This window comes from Protopterus annectens, chromosome 8.part1 (genome assembly GCF_019279795.1).
Source record: "Protopterus annectens isolate FY-2018-M chromosome 8.part1, PAN1.0, whole genome shotgun sequence".
In the NCBI taxonomy this organism is placed as follows: Eukaryota; Metazoa; Chordata; order Ceratodontiformes; family Protopteridae; genus Protopterus; species Protopterus annectens.
In genome coordinates this window covers 318331167-318349998 of record NC_056742.1, presented here as the reverse complement: position 1 = coordinate 318349998, position 18832 = coordinate 318331167, and the positions used below count along the sequence as shown (strand labels likewise).

Sequence of the window (18832 nt, the reverse complement as noted above, 5' to 3'; positions counted from 1 at the left end):
AATTTTCCAAGGAATACATCAGCAGTGTCCAGGTATCCTAGACCAAGGCTTTGTAGGCCATTCACAATAGTGTAAAGGTGAGTTTGGTGGAAAGCCACGGTTTACTCATTTATCACACCTCTTTGCTACCTTTTTCCATATTGTGGCCCATGCCAAGCCACCATATATATGGTCTAGCCAATCCTTTTATTCGGGACATTCCAGGATGAGCTTAAAGTAATTTTTTTCAGTATTGCAGCATGACCTCTGGAAGGCTTAGGATTGTAAACTCTTACAAAACACATCCAACTCCGATGTTTCTTGAACAGTATAACACAGTCTTAAGCAATCCTTTTGACGTTTATTCATGCACTTGGAATGTCACATCTCTGGCAGTCCATTTTTTTTGCTCTGTACGCCATGATGTGTTGTCTGTAACATCTAACATAAGTACTTGAATGCTTCGTTGGGTATATCCACATCTGTATTTTTTTCTGAAACAGGTAACCTACTTATTGTATTCATATCAGTATTAGCTTGAAAAGTTCCTGATATAAATGATGTTTGATATCTGCCAGAACATGAACACCAGTGATTACTTTTTACAAACCAGTTTCTTCTTTAAAGTTTTAAACTTCATAAGGACCTTCACTGTCAGAATGGATTGGCTCTACTTCTCCGCAGTTTCACTACATTTTAAAACAATTCTCAGTCAAACTGGGACCTACAGCTTTCACTTGTATCAAAGGTAATTCTTCCTTTCATTCCTTAAAAGTCAGATTAGGTGGTTGCAAAAACTGTTTTACTAATGTTCTTAACTTTCTGGCTATTTATCTGTATTACACTTCATCCAGACTTAATTTAAAATTCTTAAGCTGGTTTTCTGTAGTCATTTGTGTCAGAAATTGATTAACGTCTCTTTGCACAGTATGTAAAGGCAATGTTTCCTCAGGACACTGGCCTTTTCTGCTTAGCAGTAAATTGTGAAAAGTAAGTACTAGGCTTCCTTTTTGGTCCTTTAACACAACCTTCACATAAAGATTTAGTTAGTTAGCTAGTTTGTTAGTGTTACAGTCTCCAGCAATTTTCTTGATTCATTTTAAAGTAAGAATTTAATCATGCATCTGTAACAGGCTTTAACCTTGTTGTAGCCATACTCTTGGGAAAACATCCTATACCGTGCTGTTCTACTTATTCAGTTGTGACTACCAATTGTTTTAACATCTAATTCATTTATTCCACATACATCCTATACCTCAGCACGTGTTGTTCTATCTCCCCTAAATACAGCCGTGGGCTAATTTTCTCATCTTAGTTTCATAGACTGACAATGATTCATTAAGCTTTCTGGTATGAGGCAGAACTCTGTACTACCTTTGTATCTCAGTAGGTTTGGAATTTAAATGATTCTATACCAAATGTAACAGATGCATGTATATTAACTGCTCACTGCATTTGGTTGACATTCGAAGAACACTAATCTGTAGGTTTGAGTCCCACAAACATAAGAAAGAATGATTCTTTTACTGTCTTCATTTGTACTGTCTTTAGCAATACATATGATTCTGTTAATCTGTAGTAATTCTCTCATGGATGGATTTCCTTATCACATGGTCAGCGTATCTACAAACGCCATCTCTTCCTTTACTTCCTCCTTTTCAGGTTGATGTAAGTGTTGGATTCTTAAATCTTAAGACATTGTCTCCTGTTAAAATGGAGATGTTGCATAATGAATGTAAATTCTAAACTAATCTTGAGATGGTTTAACAACATAAATAAGAAACCCAAGCTATGGGACAAACCTCAGTAGTAGTAAAATAAATCATTGTCCCTGGCTTAGTGACTGAGGTCTGGGAAACTTCTAAATGCCTCTGCAGAGCTAGCAGAGTTAGGTAATCTGATAAGGCAGGACCTTGGAGCCAGGTAGGACAGGAAACTAGTTCAATGTACTTCTCAGTGGAATGCATACCCTTTATTAACAGCATATACGGGCTTGGATAACCTTTTTAGGTCCGAGATGATAACATTTCTCTTTCCCTTAAGGGCCAAGATACTAGGATGTCTTTCCTTGCACCTTGCAGAATATACAGTGCTATATTTTCTTCCCTTTAATTTCTTGAAACGGGATGGAATCTTTGAGTTGACATTAATTAGGTGCTAAGGAACCATTTTGATTTTTTTTCATGATTCTGTTAGTCACTGTTTTCAGAGTTTATATGGCAGTAGTGCATACTGTCTGCATTTTTTGCTGAAGGATAACAAAACTAATCTATTTAAATTATACTTTATTTCTATAAAGATGCAACTACAGTTTATCATTCCCTATTATACAATGACCCTCCATTAATATTCCAAAATGTGCACACTGATTGGTCAGCGTGCACGTTGTAAATCAGAGTTATAGTAATGGAAAAAGGGCCGGTCGCCCAGACTTTTTCCATTAGTATAACTCTTTTTTACAGCAACGGAGAACGCAAGATCTCCATTGCTTTTTACAACCTGTCTCGCTATGTTAAATGAGTTTAACATAGTGAGACAGCTTTAAAAAAAGCAACAGAGCATCTCCGTTGTTTTTTTTAAAGCTGTCTCGCTATGTTAAACCCATTTAACATAGCGAGACACTTTAAAAAGCAACGGAGATCTTGCTTTCTCAGTTTGTTTTTTCAAAACTGTCTCGCTATGTTAAATGGGTTTAACATAGTGAGACAGCTTTAAAAAAAAGCAATGGAGATTCTCCGTTGCTTTTTTTAAAGCTGTCTCGCTATGTTAAACTCTTTTAACATAGCGAGACAGTTTGAAAAGCAACAGAGATCTTGCTTTCTCCGTTGCTTTTGCCCACAGCTCTGATGTACTGCGTAAGCATATGCATTCGCAGTACATCAGAACTGCCGCAGAATACCAGACAGCTGTGGAAGGGCAGCAAGGAGGCATTATACAATGCCGTTATTTAAGAAAAGTAATTTTTTTTCATAAATAATGTCATTCTATAATAGCAATAACCCACTTCTGGGTGTGGGTAATGCTGGATTTACCCACAGTTGTCTTTGTTTGGCCACTCGGGCTTCGCCCTCGTGATCAAACCACACCAACCGTGGGTAAATCCAGCATTACCCACACCCAGGCGTGGGTTATTGCTATAATATCCCACCTGTCTTTGTTGTTTACATATTCCTATCTGTAACAAGTAAAAGATAAACATGTAATTTTGTGCATTCATCAAACCAACTTACTTTCAACTGGCTGGAAACCATTAATGGATTTGTTTATCAGGGTAAAGCACTGATCCACTGTAGACCCATGCATAACATAGTCTGGGATCCCAAAGAAACAAGAATAAATTGTTTTAAATTCATGTTTACATTAAAACATTCTTAGACAGTAAAATATGTATGGACACAGACAAAATGTATTACAAGGTCTAGAAGAACCTCAGGGGGGGTAAAGATGCTGTACAATTTGGGGAAGAAAACATGAGAAATAATCTTAATAGCTTCATTTGAACTAATGTTCAATATATTTTCTCCTCTCTTCTGAAACTTAATTAACTTTGAATATACATGTGATAATCTCAAATATTTTTATTCTATTTTCCAATTTATTCAAAACCTACAAGCAAGTAAAATGTGGGTACTACTGTTTCTTTCTAGGTCAGTCTGGCTGTATCTACTTGTGAGCACTTCTGTCAAGGAGGTCTCAACAAAGTTAATAAAAGAATACAAATAATTAAATAAAACAAAACAGTTTAGCATATGCCTTGTTTCATTTTGGGGACCAAGACCTCATTATACAACCAACCCTGCTGTTTTAATGCAGCTGCTGCTACTTATAAAAACAAATTTCAGTCTCTTGTGAGAGTTTATGAAGCCTGGCTTATTCTTTGCGGTTGTTTCACTAATGTTATCTGTTCTTTCACTAATGTTATCTGTTTCTGTTTTTGTATTCTGACAGGAACTTCTCAAGAGTCAAAATCAGATTTCTGAACATACTCAACAGATTGGGCAATACCAAAATCTCTTGCAGGACATGAAAGTGGACCTGGTTAGAGTAACTGAGCAGAAGGACAGTTGTCTGAAAGGTAGGCTTCAAGTGGTGCTGAATTTGCAGAAGGTATTAAACAGAAGTTTTGCAGTCTGCATGACTGTCTAGAACTAATGGATAACGTTATTTTTTCTCCAGAGTTAATATATCATTATTATATCCATAAATGATCTGGCAATCATAAATCACAGTGGATGGACAAATGACCTTTATCCAAAATGGCCAGTGTAAGGTTTTAAAAGTATCACATGTCACTTTATCATATTTTCATTTTGCTAATGTAATTTTGTTGACCAGTGTAGTATGTAAGAACTAGATAGAAGAGAAGGGATGTCATTTCATCATTTTAAAAGTAATGGTTTAAAGAGCTTATGTCATCTGAATTTCCAGAACACTGGAATTTCATAGGAGGCTTGCAGCAGCTCTTAGCGAAACTGTGCTACACTGATTTCTGCTGATCTTGTGCATGTTGTATAGCTGGTTTGCGATTGCAGATCATGTGTGATGCATTTTCCCTTTGACCTTGTGGTCTGGGTTATAACTTATAGCTGAAAAGGTTCCAAATAATCAGTTCACATACTTAGTTGGCAAAAGATTAGATCATTAACTTGTCTTGGTTATCACATCCCCTTTATTAACATTCCAACACATTCTACAGGTTGCACAGCTCACCACCTTCAAAACAGGGAAGAACCCTTTTGCTGACTTGGTTTCAGATGCCATGGAATAGAAGCAAATGATGTGTGCCAAGCACTTCACCTACAGCTAATAGCTGTTTGTGCCTGGGACTTACCCAGCTAAGTGTTCCTGCAATGGAGGACTGAAAGCTAGTGTCATGCATGCATTTTCTGTCTTACCTGTCACGAGAGTGCTTCCTTTTCCATGATGCTTAGTCAGGTGCTGGTTATGCTCCTGATTTTCCAGCTAGCCCCTCATAGGTCTCTGGAGTTGGCAGTGTGCAGCTGCAATTGTCTACAAAGCAGTATCTGCATATCTGCAAATGCTGCAGCATGTACCTAGAAATTTTGCATGTTACTGACAATAGTATATTGCAATAAGAGCCCTGCAGAAACATTATAAAAACATTCCCTACAGCATCCAGTGTTATACTTTGATATACATAATATTGGGCATGATCTTTATATGTCAATCTGTCCTTCAGTTATTTCAACTGAAAACGTCTTACTCTGAAAGAATTTCTGAGGTGCATTTATCCATTAGTCTTACAGCTTTTCCTACTCTCTACTATACTGAAAAATATTAGGAATAAATACTGCCATCTCAAACAGGAGTTTTAACTTCCTCATGTAGATTACATGGCTTGCTCACTATCAGAGTTCCCAGGTCCATCCTGCTTCTGTCTGTTTTGATTTCTTTCTTTCTTGCCATCTTTGACAAAAAAGGTTCATGTTTCATGGCAAGAGTGAAGACTAGGCCTAAACTCTTACAGGTCTATAAAAAAGCATATGTGGTTTCCAATTTCTGAAGCAGGACTGTTATGAGTTCTGTCTGTACAGTTTGAGATCGTGACAAAAGATTCCTGATTGCCACCTGTGCCATTGCATTATTAATTTTACTTGCCTGTGCTGCCAGAACAAAGCTTGAGGTTTTTGCTGTGTCTCCCCACTTCGTGGAAAATCCTTCAGATCTGGCTTTATTCCTGAAGTCCATCAGGCATATGGCAGCCTCTGCTTCCTTGTCTGGACTTTGCATCTTAGGTGGAAGGTTGATCCAAGTCTGTAGCAACCTTGTCCTCTAACCTACAGTTGTAATAAAAAGTCTTGTTCCTGGCACCCAGTCTTAAGACTGAATCTGAGGTAGCTGAAGAAGTAGTATCTTCCCACATCCTTCACCCTTAGGGCCATCATTTGTAGTGATCAAGTGGTCAGTAGTAGGTCCCTCCTACCAGGTCTTCATTTTGTTTTTGTTTACCCTTGAATGGCACACCACTGACTGAACAGACTTTAGGAACCCTCACATGGAGGTCTCCCAGTCATACTTTCACCAATGATAGCACTGAAAATTCTATATCAACATAGTGAAAGCTAGCCAGTCATGTACATGAGAGCAGTTTGCAGCAGGCTGTGATAAAAAATATTATCTAGGTTACATCAGTGTCAGGTTTGCTTCTGATTCTGCCACTACAACTCCCTGATCTGATGCTTTTTCTACTGCCCGGCCTCAGTGGAGCATGTCCTCATACCCCATCAGATGTCCACTTCTTGATTCTCAATCCCTAACTATGAATGTGGATCAATTACTACCGATATGTAAAGCATAAGGAACTATTGACAGGAGTGTAAAAGAACAGGGCAAGAGTAAATTTAACAAAGAATGGGTAGTAGTTCTAGAGAATTCTAAGAAATAGTTTAAAAGGGGTTGAGGGGTTATGAATGAAACTGTAGACGGTAAATGGGATGTGAGCCTGAAAAAGTTAGAGAGCTGTTTAATATAGCTAAGCATGTTAAAAAAGCCATAAAAAGATTTTAAAATAGTATGGCATTAATGAAAATATTAAAGGAAAAGTGAGACATAAGTAGGCAGCAGTTATGCAGTTTGTTAGACATCCTGAGATATGGAAAATTCCTCCAGAGAGTCTAAAAGAAAATGAGAGGAACAGACTTACAAACTTTTTTTATTTATGGAAAATTGTTTCAGTAACTAAAGGTTTACATAAAACTGTGTCATAAAATCCATTATAAAACTGTGGGGCCATCCAAGATAATTTCAATGCTTGGCCAGTGAACTGTACTTTTACATGTTACAACAGGTCACTTCATGCATGCTTAACCACTGCCATATATTTGCAGTAAGTTACTAACCAGGAATTGCACCATCACAGTGGAAAGCTGCTGATGGTCATCATATTGATGACTGCCGTGGTAGCCTTAGCTGTATAGGTTATATCTTGCATAAGATATAACAGCCAACCAGCTTCCAAAAGATTCAGGGCATCTGCCGCACACCCAAACTGTCAGTCAGCCTAAAATGAGCTGACTAAAATGACAGGTTTGGTTGGCAAGGCTTTCAGAGCTTTCCTGCCACTGAAGAGTACAGTCCTCTGAGGTGTTTTAGGATCAACAGTCGGCATATGCTGTTCCTTTGTTAGGCACATAGGTTCCCTTCGGAAAAAAAACTTCCATTAAAAATTGTTTGTTTATAAATATTTTCCTGTTCGTGAAAGTTCATTTAAACTTAGGAGTTTATGTTTTAATGGACAGTCAGGAGACTGTGTTTTATTTTTAAAGGAGAGCACTATTTTTTGTCAGTTTAAAAGTTTTCTAAAGTAGTTGAAAACCATTTTTTTGTTTTACTTTCTGGGGCTGGCAAAGTGTTTTAAAGTGCTTTTAACTGTATTTTATGTGAAAAAGTGATGTTTTAAGACTTTTAAGTTTTATTGGCTTTTGCTGCTTGTTTTCACTGGAAAAGTGGCACAGTTTTTTGCTTGACTATAGAAGAAACTGCCAGTCCCACAGCTGGACCTTCTTCCAGCCACAAAAAAACGGTTAAGCAAACAACCTTTGCCACCATAGCAAGCTAACAATTTGCCTCAACTGCAGGTAGGTGGCTGTGCTGTGGCCATTAGTTGTACCTCAGGCCACTCATCTTTTTCCCCGGATCCTTCTTTTGTAACACTTACAGCCACTGGTACTGTTTTGAGGAGGTTTGCCTGGATGCATTCTCAGAACCACCCAGATGATGTTAAAAATGAGATTTTAAATACTCCTTTGGATAAAGATTTAGTTTTTGGCCCCTCTGCTGCAGAGGTGATCAAAAAGTGTAATGAAAGGGGTAAGTTGATTCAGGGAATCTCTAAGATTTTTTCAGCCCTCCTTTTCCAAATTTTCAAAGGAGTTCTCCAATCCTTCATCCAATTTTGACAAATAAATAAATACATGAATAAACAAGCTCAACAAAATGCAGGTAAACATGCATTTAAGCAGAAGTGGCAAGGGGATCCAAAATATTTCTAGAACCTCCCAAAATGAAGGACGGTCCAACAAGTCAGAATGACTGTTTACAGGATCTTACTTACTCTATGTTGGCTGATAATAATAAAAGAGAGTGAATGATCGCATGTGTGCTCTTACACTGACTTCGTTGGTGTGGAGAGGTCAAGAGAGGTCATGTGACCATGTGCTTTATAATAAAGGAGAAAGCGAGGGTTGTTCCCCTCTCCCGGTTTTAACCAGATTGATTGCCTTCACGTGTGTTTATTTACTCTGCAAATGTATGTTTAACCCGACTTTCTTGCCCTTAAGATGACACCACCAACAGGTTATGGGCCCTGGAGGGAAGTAGGAAGCCGATGGCATAGACTATTTTGATGGAGATGAAAAGAATTACAAGTTGTGGGAGACAAACCTTCTGGGACACCTGTGCTTGCTAGGGCTGAAAGACACCATTTTGCGAAATGTGCAGCAGGACATTGAGGATGACATGAATGAATGGAAGACGATGCTAAGAAAAATGAGGAGGCCTATGCAGAACTAATACAGTTCTTAGACGATAAAAGTTTGTCCCTCATCATGAGAGAAGCTGCAGACAATAGTAGAGAAGCGCTTCAGATCCTGAGAGACCATTATGCTGGGAAAGGGAAGCCATGGGTAATTATACACCGAATTAACAAGCCTCCAGAAGGCCGCCAGTGAAAGTGTCACAGACTATATTATTAGGGCTGAAACGGCTATTACAGCACTTAGAAATACTGGGGAGAAGCTCAGTGATGGATTACTAATTGCAATGATTCTGAAAGTATTGCCTGAAACTTTTAAACCATTTGCAGTCCACATCACGCAAGATGATGATAAGTTGAGCTTTGGTGAGTTCAAAACAAGGTTGAGAAGCTATGAACATACCGAGAAATTTAATGCCAACGTAAGTAATGATAATGTGATGAAAGCGAGTGGCCTTGGGGAAAGAGTAAAAGCAGAGATTATATGCTATAACTGTGGCCAAAAGGGACACAAGGCACGAGAATGCCAGAGAGAATGTAAAGGCCAGAGACAGTGGTGTAGTTTGCGCAAAAACTCCAGCCACAGGGAGAGTAACTGTAGACGAAAGAAGAAAGATAATGTGATACAAGCAACTGACGCAGATAATCACACATTTGTCTTCAGAATACATGAGCATCAGATTTGTGAATTAAAACAGAAGGGATTAATGGTGGACACTGGTGCCACATCACACATAATTAACGACCTGAAAAAGTTTAAACACTTTCCAACCAAAGGAGCACATTGTGGAATTATCTGACGGGATTAGAACCTGTGGGGTCGCACAGAAGAGAGGTAATGCGGAGGTATGGCTGCTAAACACAGAGGGGCGCAAAGTAAAGGTGATGATGACTCTGGTGCTGTATGTCCCGACGTATCCACAAAACATTTTTTCTGTTAAGGCAGCAATGTCCAAGGGGGCATTGATCAACTTTAAACAAGGAAAGGACCAACTCATCTATAAAAACAGCACCAGGCTTGACATAATTGAGTATGATGGACTCTATTACGTAGACACATATGATGAAGAAAACTAAGGTGAGATACATTATGATGCATCTCAGAGCTGTTATGGCATTCAAGCATGGCATAAAATGCTTGGTCACTGTAATTTTGAAGATGTGTCAAAATTAGAAAAGGTGGTAAAAAGTATGAAAATGAAAGGTAAAGTTGAGAGACCTCACCTAGATTGTGAAACCTGTATGCAAGGGAAATTTGTCCAGAGCAGAAACAGAACCAGATGCAAGAGCAAAAACTGTATTTGAACTAGTCCATACTGATTTGGCAGGCCCAGTTGAGCCAGCAGCAAAAGATGGATTTAAGTATACTTTAGCATTTACTGACGACTACTCAGGTATAATATTTGTCTACTTTCTGAAAGCCAAGAGTGACACAGTCAAGACGACTGAAAAGTTTATTGCAGATTCAGCCCCTTATGGAAGGGTAAAGTATATCAGATCAGATAATGGCATTGAGTTCATGTCAAAAGGCTTTCAGTCACTACTGAGTAAAAATGTTATAAGACACGAAACATCAGCACCTTACTCACCCCATCAGAATGGGACAGCAGAGAGAAACTGGAGAACAGTGTTTGAAATGGCAAGGTGTATGTTGATAGATAGTGACCTACCTAAAGAGTTGTGGACATATGCAGTAATGATTGCTGCTTTTATTCGCAACAGATGTTATAAGAGGCATGTGGGGCAGACCCCATTCTTCATGCTAACAGGAAAGAAACCTGATCTTTTAAGGATGATAGAATTTGGATCAGTGCGCTATGCATACAGACAAGATAAAAAGAAGTTGGACCCAAGATGTGATAAGGGGATTTTTGTCGGATATGATAAAAACAGCCCATCATATCTGGTCTATTATCCAAACACAGGTTAGTCAAGTTCATTACTAAGAATGTAGCTGAATGCCAGATTCAGACAGACCCAGAAGTGATGAATGAAGATTTTAATACCAGAAGAAGTGTGCATGTTAAGTCAGAATCAAACGCTAACAGTAAAATCACAAAAGGAATACAAGTGAATCACACTGAATCTATAATAAGTGATGGAGGCACAAAAATAAGACAAGAAAAGGAAAGGCAGGATACACACTACTCTAAAAGAGAGAAAACCAGCTGCATACTTAAAGGACTATGAGTGTAAAGTTGAAAATGACAATTATGTGACAGTTAACGGTGACTATTGTTACAGACTAATATGCAACACACCGCAGAGCTTTAAAGAGGCCATGACTTCAGTTAACTCGGAGATGTAGGTCAAAGCTATGAAGGAGGAACTTAAGTCTTTAAAGGAAAACAACACATTTACACTTTCCACACTGCCAGAAGATAAAAATGCAGTGGGGGGTAGGTGGGTTTTCACTGTAAAAGACAATGCAGATAATACTGAGACTTACAAAGACAGATATGTGGCTAAAGGCTACAGTCAGGTTGCTGGTATAGACTATAATGAAACATTTGCACCAACTGCGAGTATGACATCTGCATGACGTCTAATGCAGATGGCAGCTCAGTACAATTTAGAATTGCACCAGATGGATGTACAAACGGCCTACTTACATGCTCCTATTGACTGTGAGGTGTATATGGAGCAACCTGAAGATTTTGAAAAGAAATCAAATAATGATGAAAAATTGGTTTGTAAACTGAATAAGTCATTGTACGGATTGAAACAATCAGGGCATAACTGGAAGAAAATGTTGCACGATTATCTTTGTGAAAATAGTTTTATCCAAAACTCCACAAACCACTGTGTATACACTAGACTGGCTGAAAATGAGAAAACATTCCTAATTATATGGGTTGATGATCTCATTATAGCAGCTAGTGACAATGAATCACTAAACGATGTAAAAGAAATGCTCAAAGCTAAATTTAAAATGAAAAATCTGGGAAAGCTAAAACATTTTCTAGGCATTGACTTTACCCAGAATAGAGGTGAAGTAAAGATGAACCAAAAGAGGTACATCATGAAAATTCTTGAGAAATTTGGTATGTCTAACTGTAAAGTAAGAAGTACCCCTCCTGAGCAAAAAACAAACTTTGAATGTGACAGTGAATCTACCGATCCAAGAAAATATCGTGAGCTTGTGGGTAGTTTGATATGTTATGACAAGCATAAGACCTGATCTTAGCTGAATTATAAGTAAACTTTCATAATATTTGTCACAACCAAGTGAATCTCATTTAACACTAGCCAAACATGTGTTAAGGTACTTAAAAGGTACATTGGACAGAGAGCTGTTACAAGAAAAGCAAAGGGAAACTTCAGCTTATAGCATACAGTGATGCAGGTTGGGCAACAGATCAAAACGATTGGTGTAGTACAACAGGTTATTGCATAGCCTCAATAGAGACGGGCCTATTATTTCATGGAAAGCAAAGAAACAACAAACGGTAGCTTTATCTACATGTGAGGCAGAGTACATGGCATTAGCAGCGACAACACAGGAGGGTTTGTACCTTGTGCAGCTGTTGAGTGGAATGGATGGAGAGTGCAAGTGTGTGCCAGTAACAATATCTGAGGACAATCAAGGAGCAATCGCTTTGTCGAAGAATCCAGTAAGTTGACAGAAAGGTAAGCATGTTGACATTAAGTATCACTTTGTTAGATCAGCACTTAATGATGACAAAATAAGCCTTGAATATTGCCCAATGGACATGGTTCATAGGTTCATAGGTTCATACTAGGCTATCTGCCCGAGGGCATTTACAAGCCTATCCCATAGTTTTGTGGCTTACGCCACCCCTTTAGTATGGGGAACTATACCCATTATTTTGCTGTGCCTCTGTTGAGCAGTGACACTGAGGTAATCCCTGGGGTATATCTGCGATCTCCCATCCATTGGTCAAGATTTCTCTTGAACAAGGCCAGCGAGGTGCTCTGCCTCACATATACCGGGATTTTATTCCACAGCATAGGGAGTCTTTGGGTGATGAATCTATCCCTCCAGCACGTCCTATTAATAGCTGTGTCGAGGTTTAAGTCTCCCGCCCTTGTGGCTCTGACGGATCTAGATTTTTTGAGGTGAAGCATATTCATCAAATCTGGGTTTGACATGGCCTTGTATGTTAGGCAAAGGTCACCTCTGAGCAAGCGGTAAGCGACTGAATAGAGCTGGAGTTCTTTCAGTCGGGCAGCATAGGACAGATGTTTGAGACCCTTTATCCTTTTGGTGAGGAACTTTGTGGCCTCTCCAGCTGCTGCAAGTGTCGGGTCAGATACATTCCAAATGGGGCATTGTACTCAATCATTGGTCTGATGAGTGATGAGTATAGGGAGACTATGACCTCCCTTGATCTAGATGAGAATCCCTTCATGATAAGGTGGGCAATGTAGAAGGTCTTCCTAACTACTTTAGCTACATGGGTGTCGAATGACAGACTACTATCAACCTGGGTCCCCAGGTCCCTGATAACTTCTTCTGTGCTCAGTGGATTGCCACCTATTTGGTAGCTAGGGGTAACCTTGTTTTTCCCGAAGGGTATGACTATGCATTTTTTGGCATTTAACTTTAGGCCATGGCTCTGGCACCAGTTATCTATTTCTGTGAGACCCTTCTGAAGGATATCTGTGTCAGATGTGTTTTCTACTATGGCGCCCAGTTTGCAGTCATCTGCAAACTTTGTCAGCCATAACCCTCCTGTGTTTGCTTGTACTTTGGAAAAGTAGATGCCAAACAAGAGTGGGCCCAGGACTGAGCCCTGTGGTACACCACTTGTGACAGGCTTTGAGTCTGACATGGCGCCAGCAACTCTGACCCTGTGGGTTCTGTCACTCAGCCAGTTTGCAACCCATCTTGTGATGTATGGGTTAACATTTAAGCTGATGAGTTTTTCAATGATACCCGAGTGGGGTATTGTATCGAAGGCCTTCGCCAGATCGAGGTAGGCTGTATGGACTGCCTTTTCCTCATCAATGGCTTTGGTGACTGTTTTGAAAAAGTCAACCAAGTTTAGAAGGCATGATCTGCCTTTGACAAAGCCAAACTGGGATGGATCCAAAGTCTGCAAATTCCCTATGTCTTTATTTATGAGGTCCATTATGATCCTCTCCATGGCTTTGCAGATAAGGCTTGTCAAGCTAATGGGCGGTAATTTCCAGGGTCGGTGGAGGCACCGCCTTTGTGAAGTGGGACCACAGTTGCAGTGCACCACTCCTGGAGTGCGTATCCAGAGGTAAGACTATGATTAAACAGCTGTCCTAGCTGTGGGTTTAATTCCTCGTTGAGTTCGTGGAGCACACAGCCGGGGACACCATCAGGTCCCATGGATGCTGTGGTTTTTGCTTTGGAGAGGGCAGTTCTCACTTGGGCGTTGAAGATGTTTGGGGGTCTGCTATCGCTTGGTATAGATATCTCTCCTTTTGGGAGTTTGCACTGAACCTGTCAGCCAGTATGTTGGCAATGTCTGTAGGATCAGTAATCTTCACATCATTTTGAACTAGTTCTGAGCATATCTGGGAGTTTCCTCCCAGGTTTCTAACATAGCTAAAGAAGGCCTTATGATTGTCTTTTGAGTCTTTAGCTATTTTTCTCTCAAAATTTGCTTTGGATGATTTTATGAGAGCTCTTAGTTTTTACTTATAGTGATCAAGGGTGTCTTACCTTTTAAGGATTTTGCTCTATCTTGTAGTAGCTTCCTCCTTTTGTTGTAGAGTTTGTTTATGGCTGGGGTCCACCAGACTGGACGCTTGCCTTTGGTACAAAGAGTCTTTGTTTTGCTTGGGATTGCCTTATCCATGCAGTCCTGCAGGTGCTGGTAGAAGGCATTTGTAAGTGATTCAGCGGCTTGAGTACTGTTTTCCGCGGCTCGGGGCCTTAAAGGAGACCACACTAGTCTTTAGAAGTGTGAAGTCAGCTTCGAGAAGTTCTTTACTGTGGTCTTTTTTATTTCAGGTGGGGGTGGGATGAGGACCTCCAGCGAGATTAGTTTGTGATCTGATCTCACCAGTGAGGGGTATACTTCAGGTGTTGAACATTGTGCTCCCATGTTCGTGATGATGAGATCAAGTATGTTTTCTCCTCTTGTGGGGATGGTGACTAGTTGTTCCATGGCATTTGAGTTTATGAATTCCAGGAACTTTTGGGCTAGGGTGTTTGGGCTTGAGTAGTGTTCCCAGTCTATATTAGGGTAATTGAAGTCACCTAGTATGATGGTGTTTGGTGATACATTTATCCCTCTAGTGTTTTCAGGAAGGCCATGTGAGGTTCCTGAGTTTGTGAGGGTGGCCTGTAACATGCTACAATTTGCAGAGCAGTCTTGCCTATGGTTAATTGCACCTGGATGGTCTCCGATGCATCGTGCGTTGCCACCAGTCTTGAGGTGTGGGTGTCTTTGATGAATATGGATACCCCCCTCCTTTCTTGGTATTGTCTGGATTTTGGGGCGGAACGCATGATAAGAGGTAAAACCTGATAGTGCTGGGGTGCTCTCAGGAGCCTTGAACCAGGTTTCTGTCACTGCACAGACATCGATGTTCTCCATACTGAGAAGGGCCTCAAGTGCGTGCATTTTGAGATTTAGACTTCTGGCATTGAGCAGCATTACCCTTAGTTTTTTTCCTTTTTTGTGTTTTAGGGTGGTAGGTTTAGAATTTGAGCCTTGCCTAAAAAAGGCACTATGGGGTGGCAAGAGCCTTTGCCGATATCCGGAATCCCAGGGTGACAGGTGCAAGCCGTCCCTTGAGCAGCGTGGCTTGTCCAGCATGTCATCCCAGGCAGACAGACATTGGATCCCCTTTGAATGGCACCAGAGTTTAAGCCAATTGTTAAAGCTGATCATCTTATCTCTGTATTGTGGCATCATTCTTGGTGAAGGTAGGATACTGCTCAAGGTCAGGGTCATACCTGCCTGGGCTACATAATCAGAGAGCTCCTCAATGTCTCTTTTCATGTAGTCCAAGGAGGTACGTCTCAGGTCGTTTACACCAGCGTGGACAATGACTGAGTCGTATTTGTACCTGCTGTTGAGAGACCTGAGTGCTTGCGTTATGTGGCGGATTCTAGCGCCCGACAGGCAGCTTACTGTGACCTTCTCCTTACTCAGTCTGGTGAGCGGGACGTCAGTGTGTCTGACTATGGAGTCACCAATGACTAGTGTGTCTGGCATTGTGTTTGGCCTTAAGGGCTGTGATTGTTTGACACTCTGACTGTGAGGTCTATGTGTTGCAGGTGTTGTGTTCTGAGGTGGTGGTTGTTTGGGTGTCTGCTTTGGTGGCCTCTGCTGTTTTGGTAGATTTTTGATCAGAGCCGCCAAGTATGTCTTTGTGTGTTTATGTGTATGATTTGAGGTTGTGATGGTACTATGTGAGACTGGGTCTATAGTGTGTGTGGTAACCTTCTCCTCCTGACTGGTCTTGCCAGTCCTATGTTGAGAGAGCTCAGCCTCCAGTTTGGCCGTATAGTTGCATCTCTCGCATGTATTTGTGTTTTGTGGGAGGAGGAGAGGGTTGTCTGTGTACATGAGGCAATTGTAACATTGCCTCAATATTCCCAGGTTCACCAGCTGAGCAGGAGAGGACACTAGCAACTGATCCCTCGACATGCTAGAAGGACTAGACAAAAAACTTTAAAAGAGATTCCGGGGATGTGGGTGACCGAGAAATGGGGTTTGCCTTTTGGGGTGCTATCTATAAGAGTGCCGTATCAAGGTAATAAGTACTGTAGGAGCAAGTGCTAGGTTTAACAGATAGAGAAAAGTCTACTTGGAGTCAAGTAGAGATGATCTTTTAGGTATTAGAGAAAGTGCTAGTAACAGGGATGCTTAAAGGTAAGATTGAAAAGAATGCACTCTGCAGTGTGCACTAGAGAAGTTAGATATGAAAGTAGGTAACTTGAGTTTTACCTGTTTAAAAAGTTAAGGTTTAGTGGAGAGTTACTATTTTTAAAACAGCAAGATGGACTGAAAGGGGTGGTTACTTTTGTATTTTGGTACTATGAAATACTGTAGGATGGCCAATAAATTTAAATAATTGAAGGGGTGGGATTTCAAAAGTGATGGTTTTGTGATTACTCACATAAGCCAGTGAAAGTAGAGAGAAATGAGATATATGGTCAGATTAACATAAGAGGCGGGCAACTAGAAAGACAATGGTATTTAACAAGACAACTTAAATGGGTGGGAGGGAGGAAAAATTCTGCCTGACTCAGAACAGAGAGAGCTGTGGTCTCTTTTGAAGTTTTAATATGCTGTTAAAACAGAATGCAAGCAAAACACAAGATAAAGAAAACAAACTACAGATATCTTTACTAAATCTGCTGCGAAATCGAAAATTGAAAGGTTCATGTATTACGTATTTGGAATGTGAAGGAAGAGTTATCCAAAATATGTTCTTGAAATGTATTTGTACGTATGTATTTGTAAGATCAAGTGGAGGTGTTGGTTGATAATAATAAAAGAGAGTGAATGATCGTATGTGTGCTCTTACACTGACATTGTTGGTGTGGAGAGGTCAAGAGAGGTCACGTGACCATGTGCTTTATAATAAAGGAGGAAGCGAGGATTGTTCCCCTCTTCCATTTTTAACCAGATTGGTTGCCTTCACGTGTGTTTATTTCCTCTGTAAATGTATGTTTACCTGACTTTCTTGCCCTTAAGATGACACTGCCAACACTCTAAAAGCAGTTAAAACATTCAATATTATTCAAACACAGGTAGAACATGACTCCTGAAGCATGCATTTGTCTGTCTAATAATATGCTTACAGTTAACTCACTTAAAACTAAATCATTGCTCCTCAGAGCCACTCAAATTTCATAATATATCTGTTCATTCAGGGATTCACATTATATCTGTTAATTCTGTCAGTGCCTTCAGATATGGCTGGGCACTCAGCTTAACTGTGTAAACTGAAAAGTTTATATGAATATCTTTTGCTCAGATGGAAACATGCTCTAAAATGTTATTCTAAACTGCTGAGACTATTTTAGTAAAGTTGCTAATGCATAAATTCTACATATCTATTACAAAAATACTTTGATTGCTAAATTAGAATATATATATATATGCTAAATTAGAATGTATATACATGATCCTATATATTTCTACCTTATACTTATATTACAAAACACCTCCAAAACTACAATTTAAAGTCTGTAACTTTAGGACTGTAATAGACACCAGAAATTATCATTAACAAACTCTAAAAATGTCTGTTGACTTCTAGTGGCACACAAAGAATCCTTGCTGTTGTCTGATGTCACATTCATGCAGTACACACATGCTACTGTCCACCATTAGGTTCATAGGTAAACAATCTGCTAATCAACTAACTGCACAACCCAATCCAGTTGTGGCCCTATGTTCATGGGTTCCTAGGTTCATATGTATCATGGGCATTTATTATGAGGGGGTATGTTAGTTAGGAAGTTTCTAAAGGTTATCTTGGGGGGTATGTAAGTTTGGGCATAGTTACTGCCTCTGTTCATCAGAGACATGGGGCCAGACCTGGTTTAAATTTCCTAATTTCCATATGTTGGTCAAGGTTATGCTTAAATAGGGTTAGAGATGAACTCTGCTTCACATGGATGTCGTCCCTCTGAGATACATATCTGTCTCACCATGTGCTATTTATGTCAGAAACAAAATTTAAATCCTTGACCTAGTGATTCTGATGCTGTTCATTTTGTGGATGTCCAAAAGTCCATCAGAGCTAGATTTGAGAATGCCTTGTATACCACATATAGATCGCTTCTCAGTAATGTGTAGGAGACAGAATATAGTGGAAGGGCTTTAAGGCACTCTGCATAGCACAATGTGTTTATACTCTGGATTCTCCTGGTAAGGAACCTTTGTGGGAGTTACAGCTGTGGCATATGTTTGGCAAGGTACATGCCAAAAAGTACATTATACAAAATGATGGTAAGATCCGAGTAAAGTGGCACTATTACTGCCTTGGACCTGGATGCCATGGCTTTACTTATATGTTAGGTGACATAGAATGATTTTCTTACTACCTTTGAAACATGTTGGCCAAAGAAAAGATTACTGTCTACATATGTTCCCCGATCTCTGACTACTGGGTCATCTCTTAGGGGTGTCTTATTGATGGAGTAATTTAGCCTGGGTGGCCATTTTCCCAAAAGGTACTGTAATACATTTCTTGACATTGAGCTTTAATCCTTGACTTTGGCACCAGTCATTTGTCTGTGTTAGACCCTCTTGTAAGATGCTTGTGTCATGGGGGAACATATTAAAAATAAACACCTTCCACTACACCATCATGTCAAAACTTAACTCCAACACTATAGACAGACATTTTACACTTGATAAGTTCTCTAAAATAGCCTCAGCAGTTTGGAATTCT

The 18832-nt window shown here is 39.9% G+C and overlaps 1 protein-coding gene across 1 annotated transcript in view; it reads left to right on the top strand.

Moving 5' to 3' along the window:
• Window positions 1–18832, top strand: part of PMFBP1 (polyamine modulated factor 1 binding protein 1) — a 3624986-nt gene that overhangs the window by 3025830 nt on the left and 580324 nt on the right. Inside the window, exon 28 of the mRNA XM_044081904.1 lies at window positions 3928–4054. Within this exon, the coding sequence (XP_043937839.1) occupies window positions 3928–4054 (127 nt within the window). The remainder of the gene's footprint in view (window positions 1–3927; window positions 4055–18832) is intronic.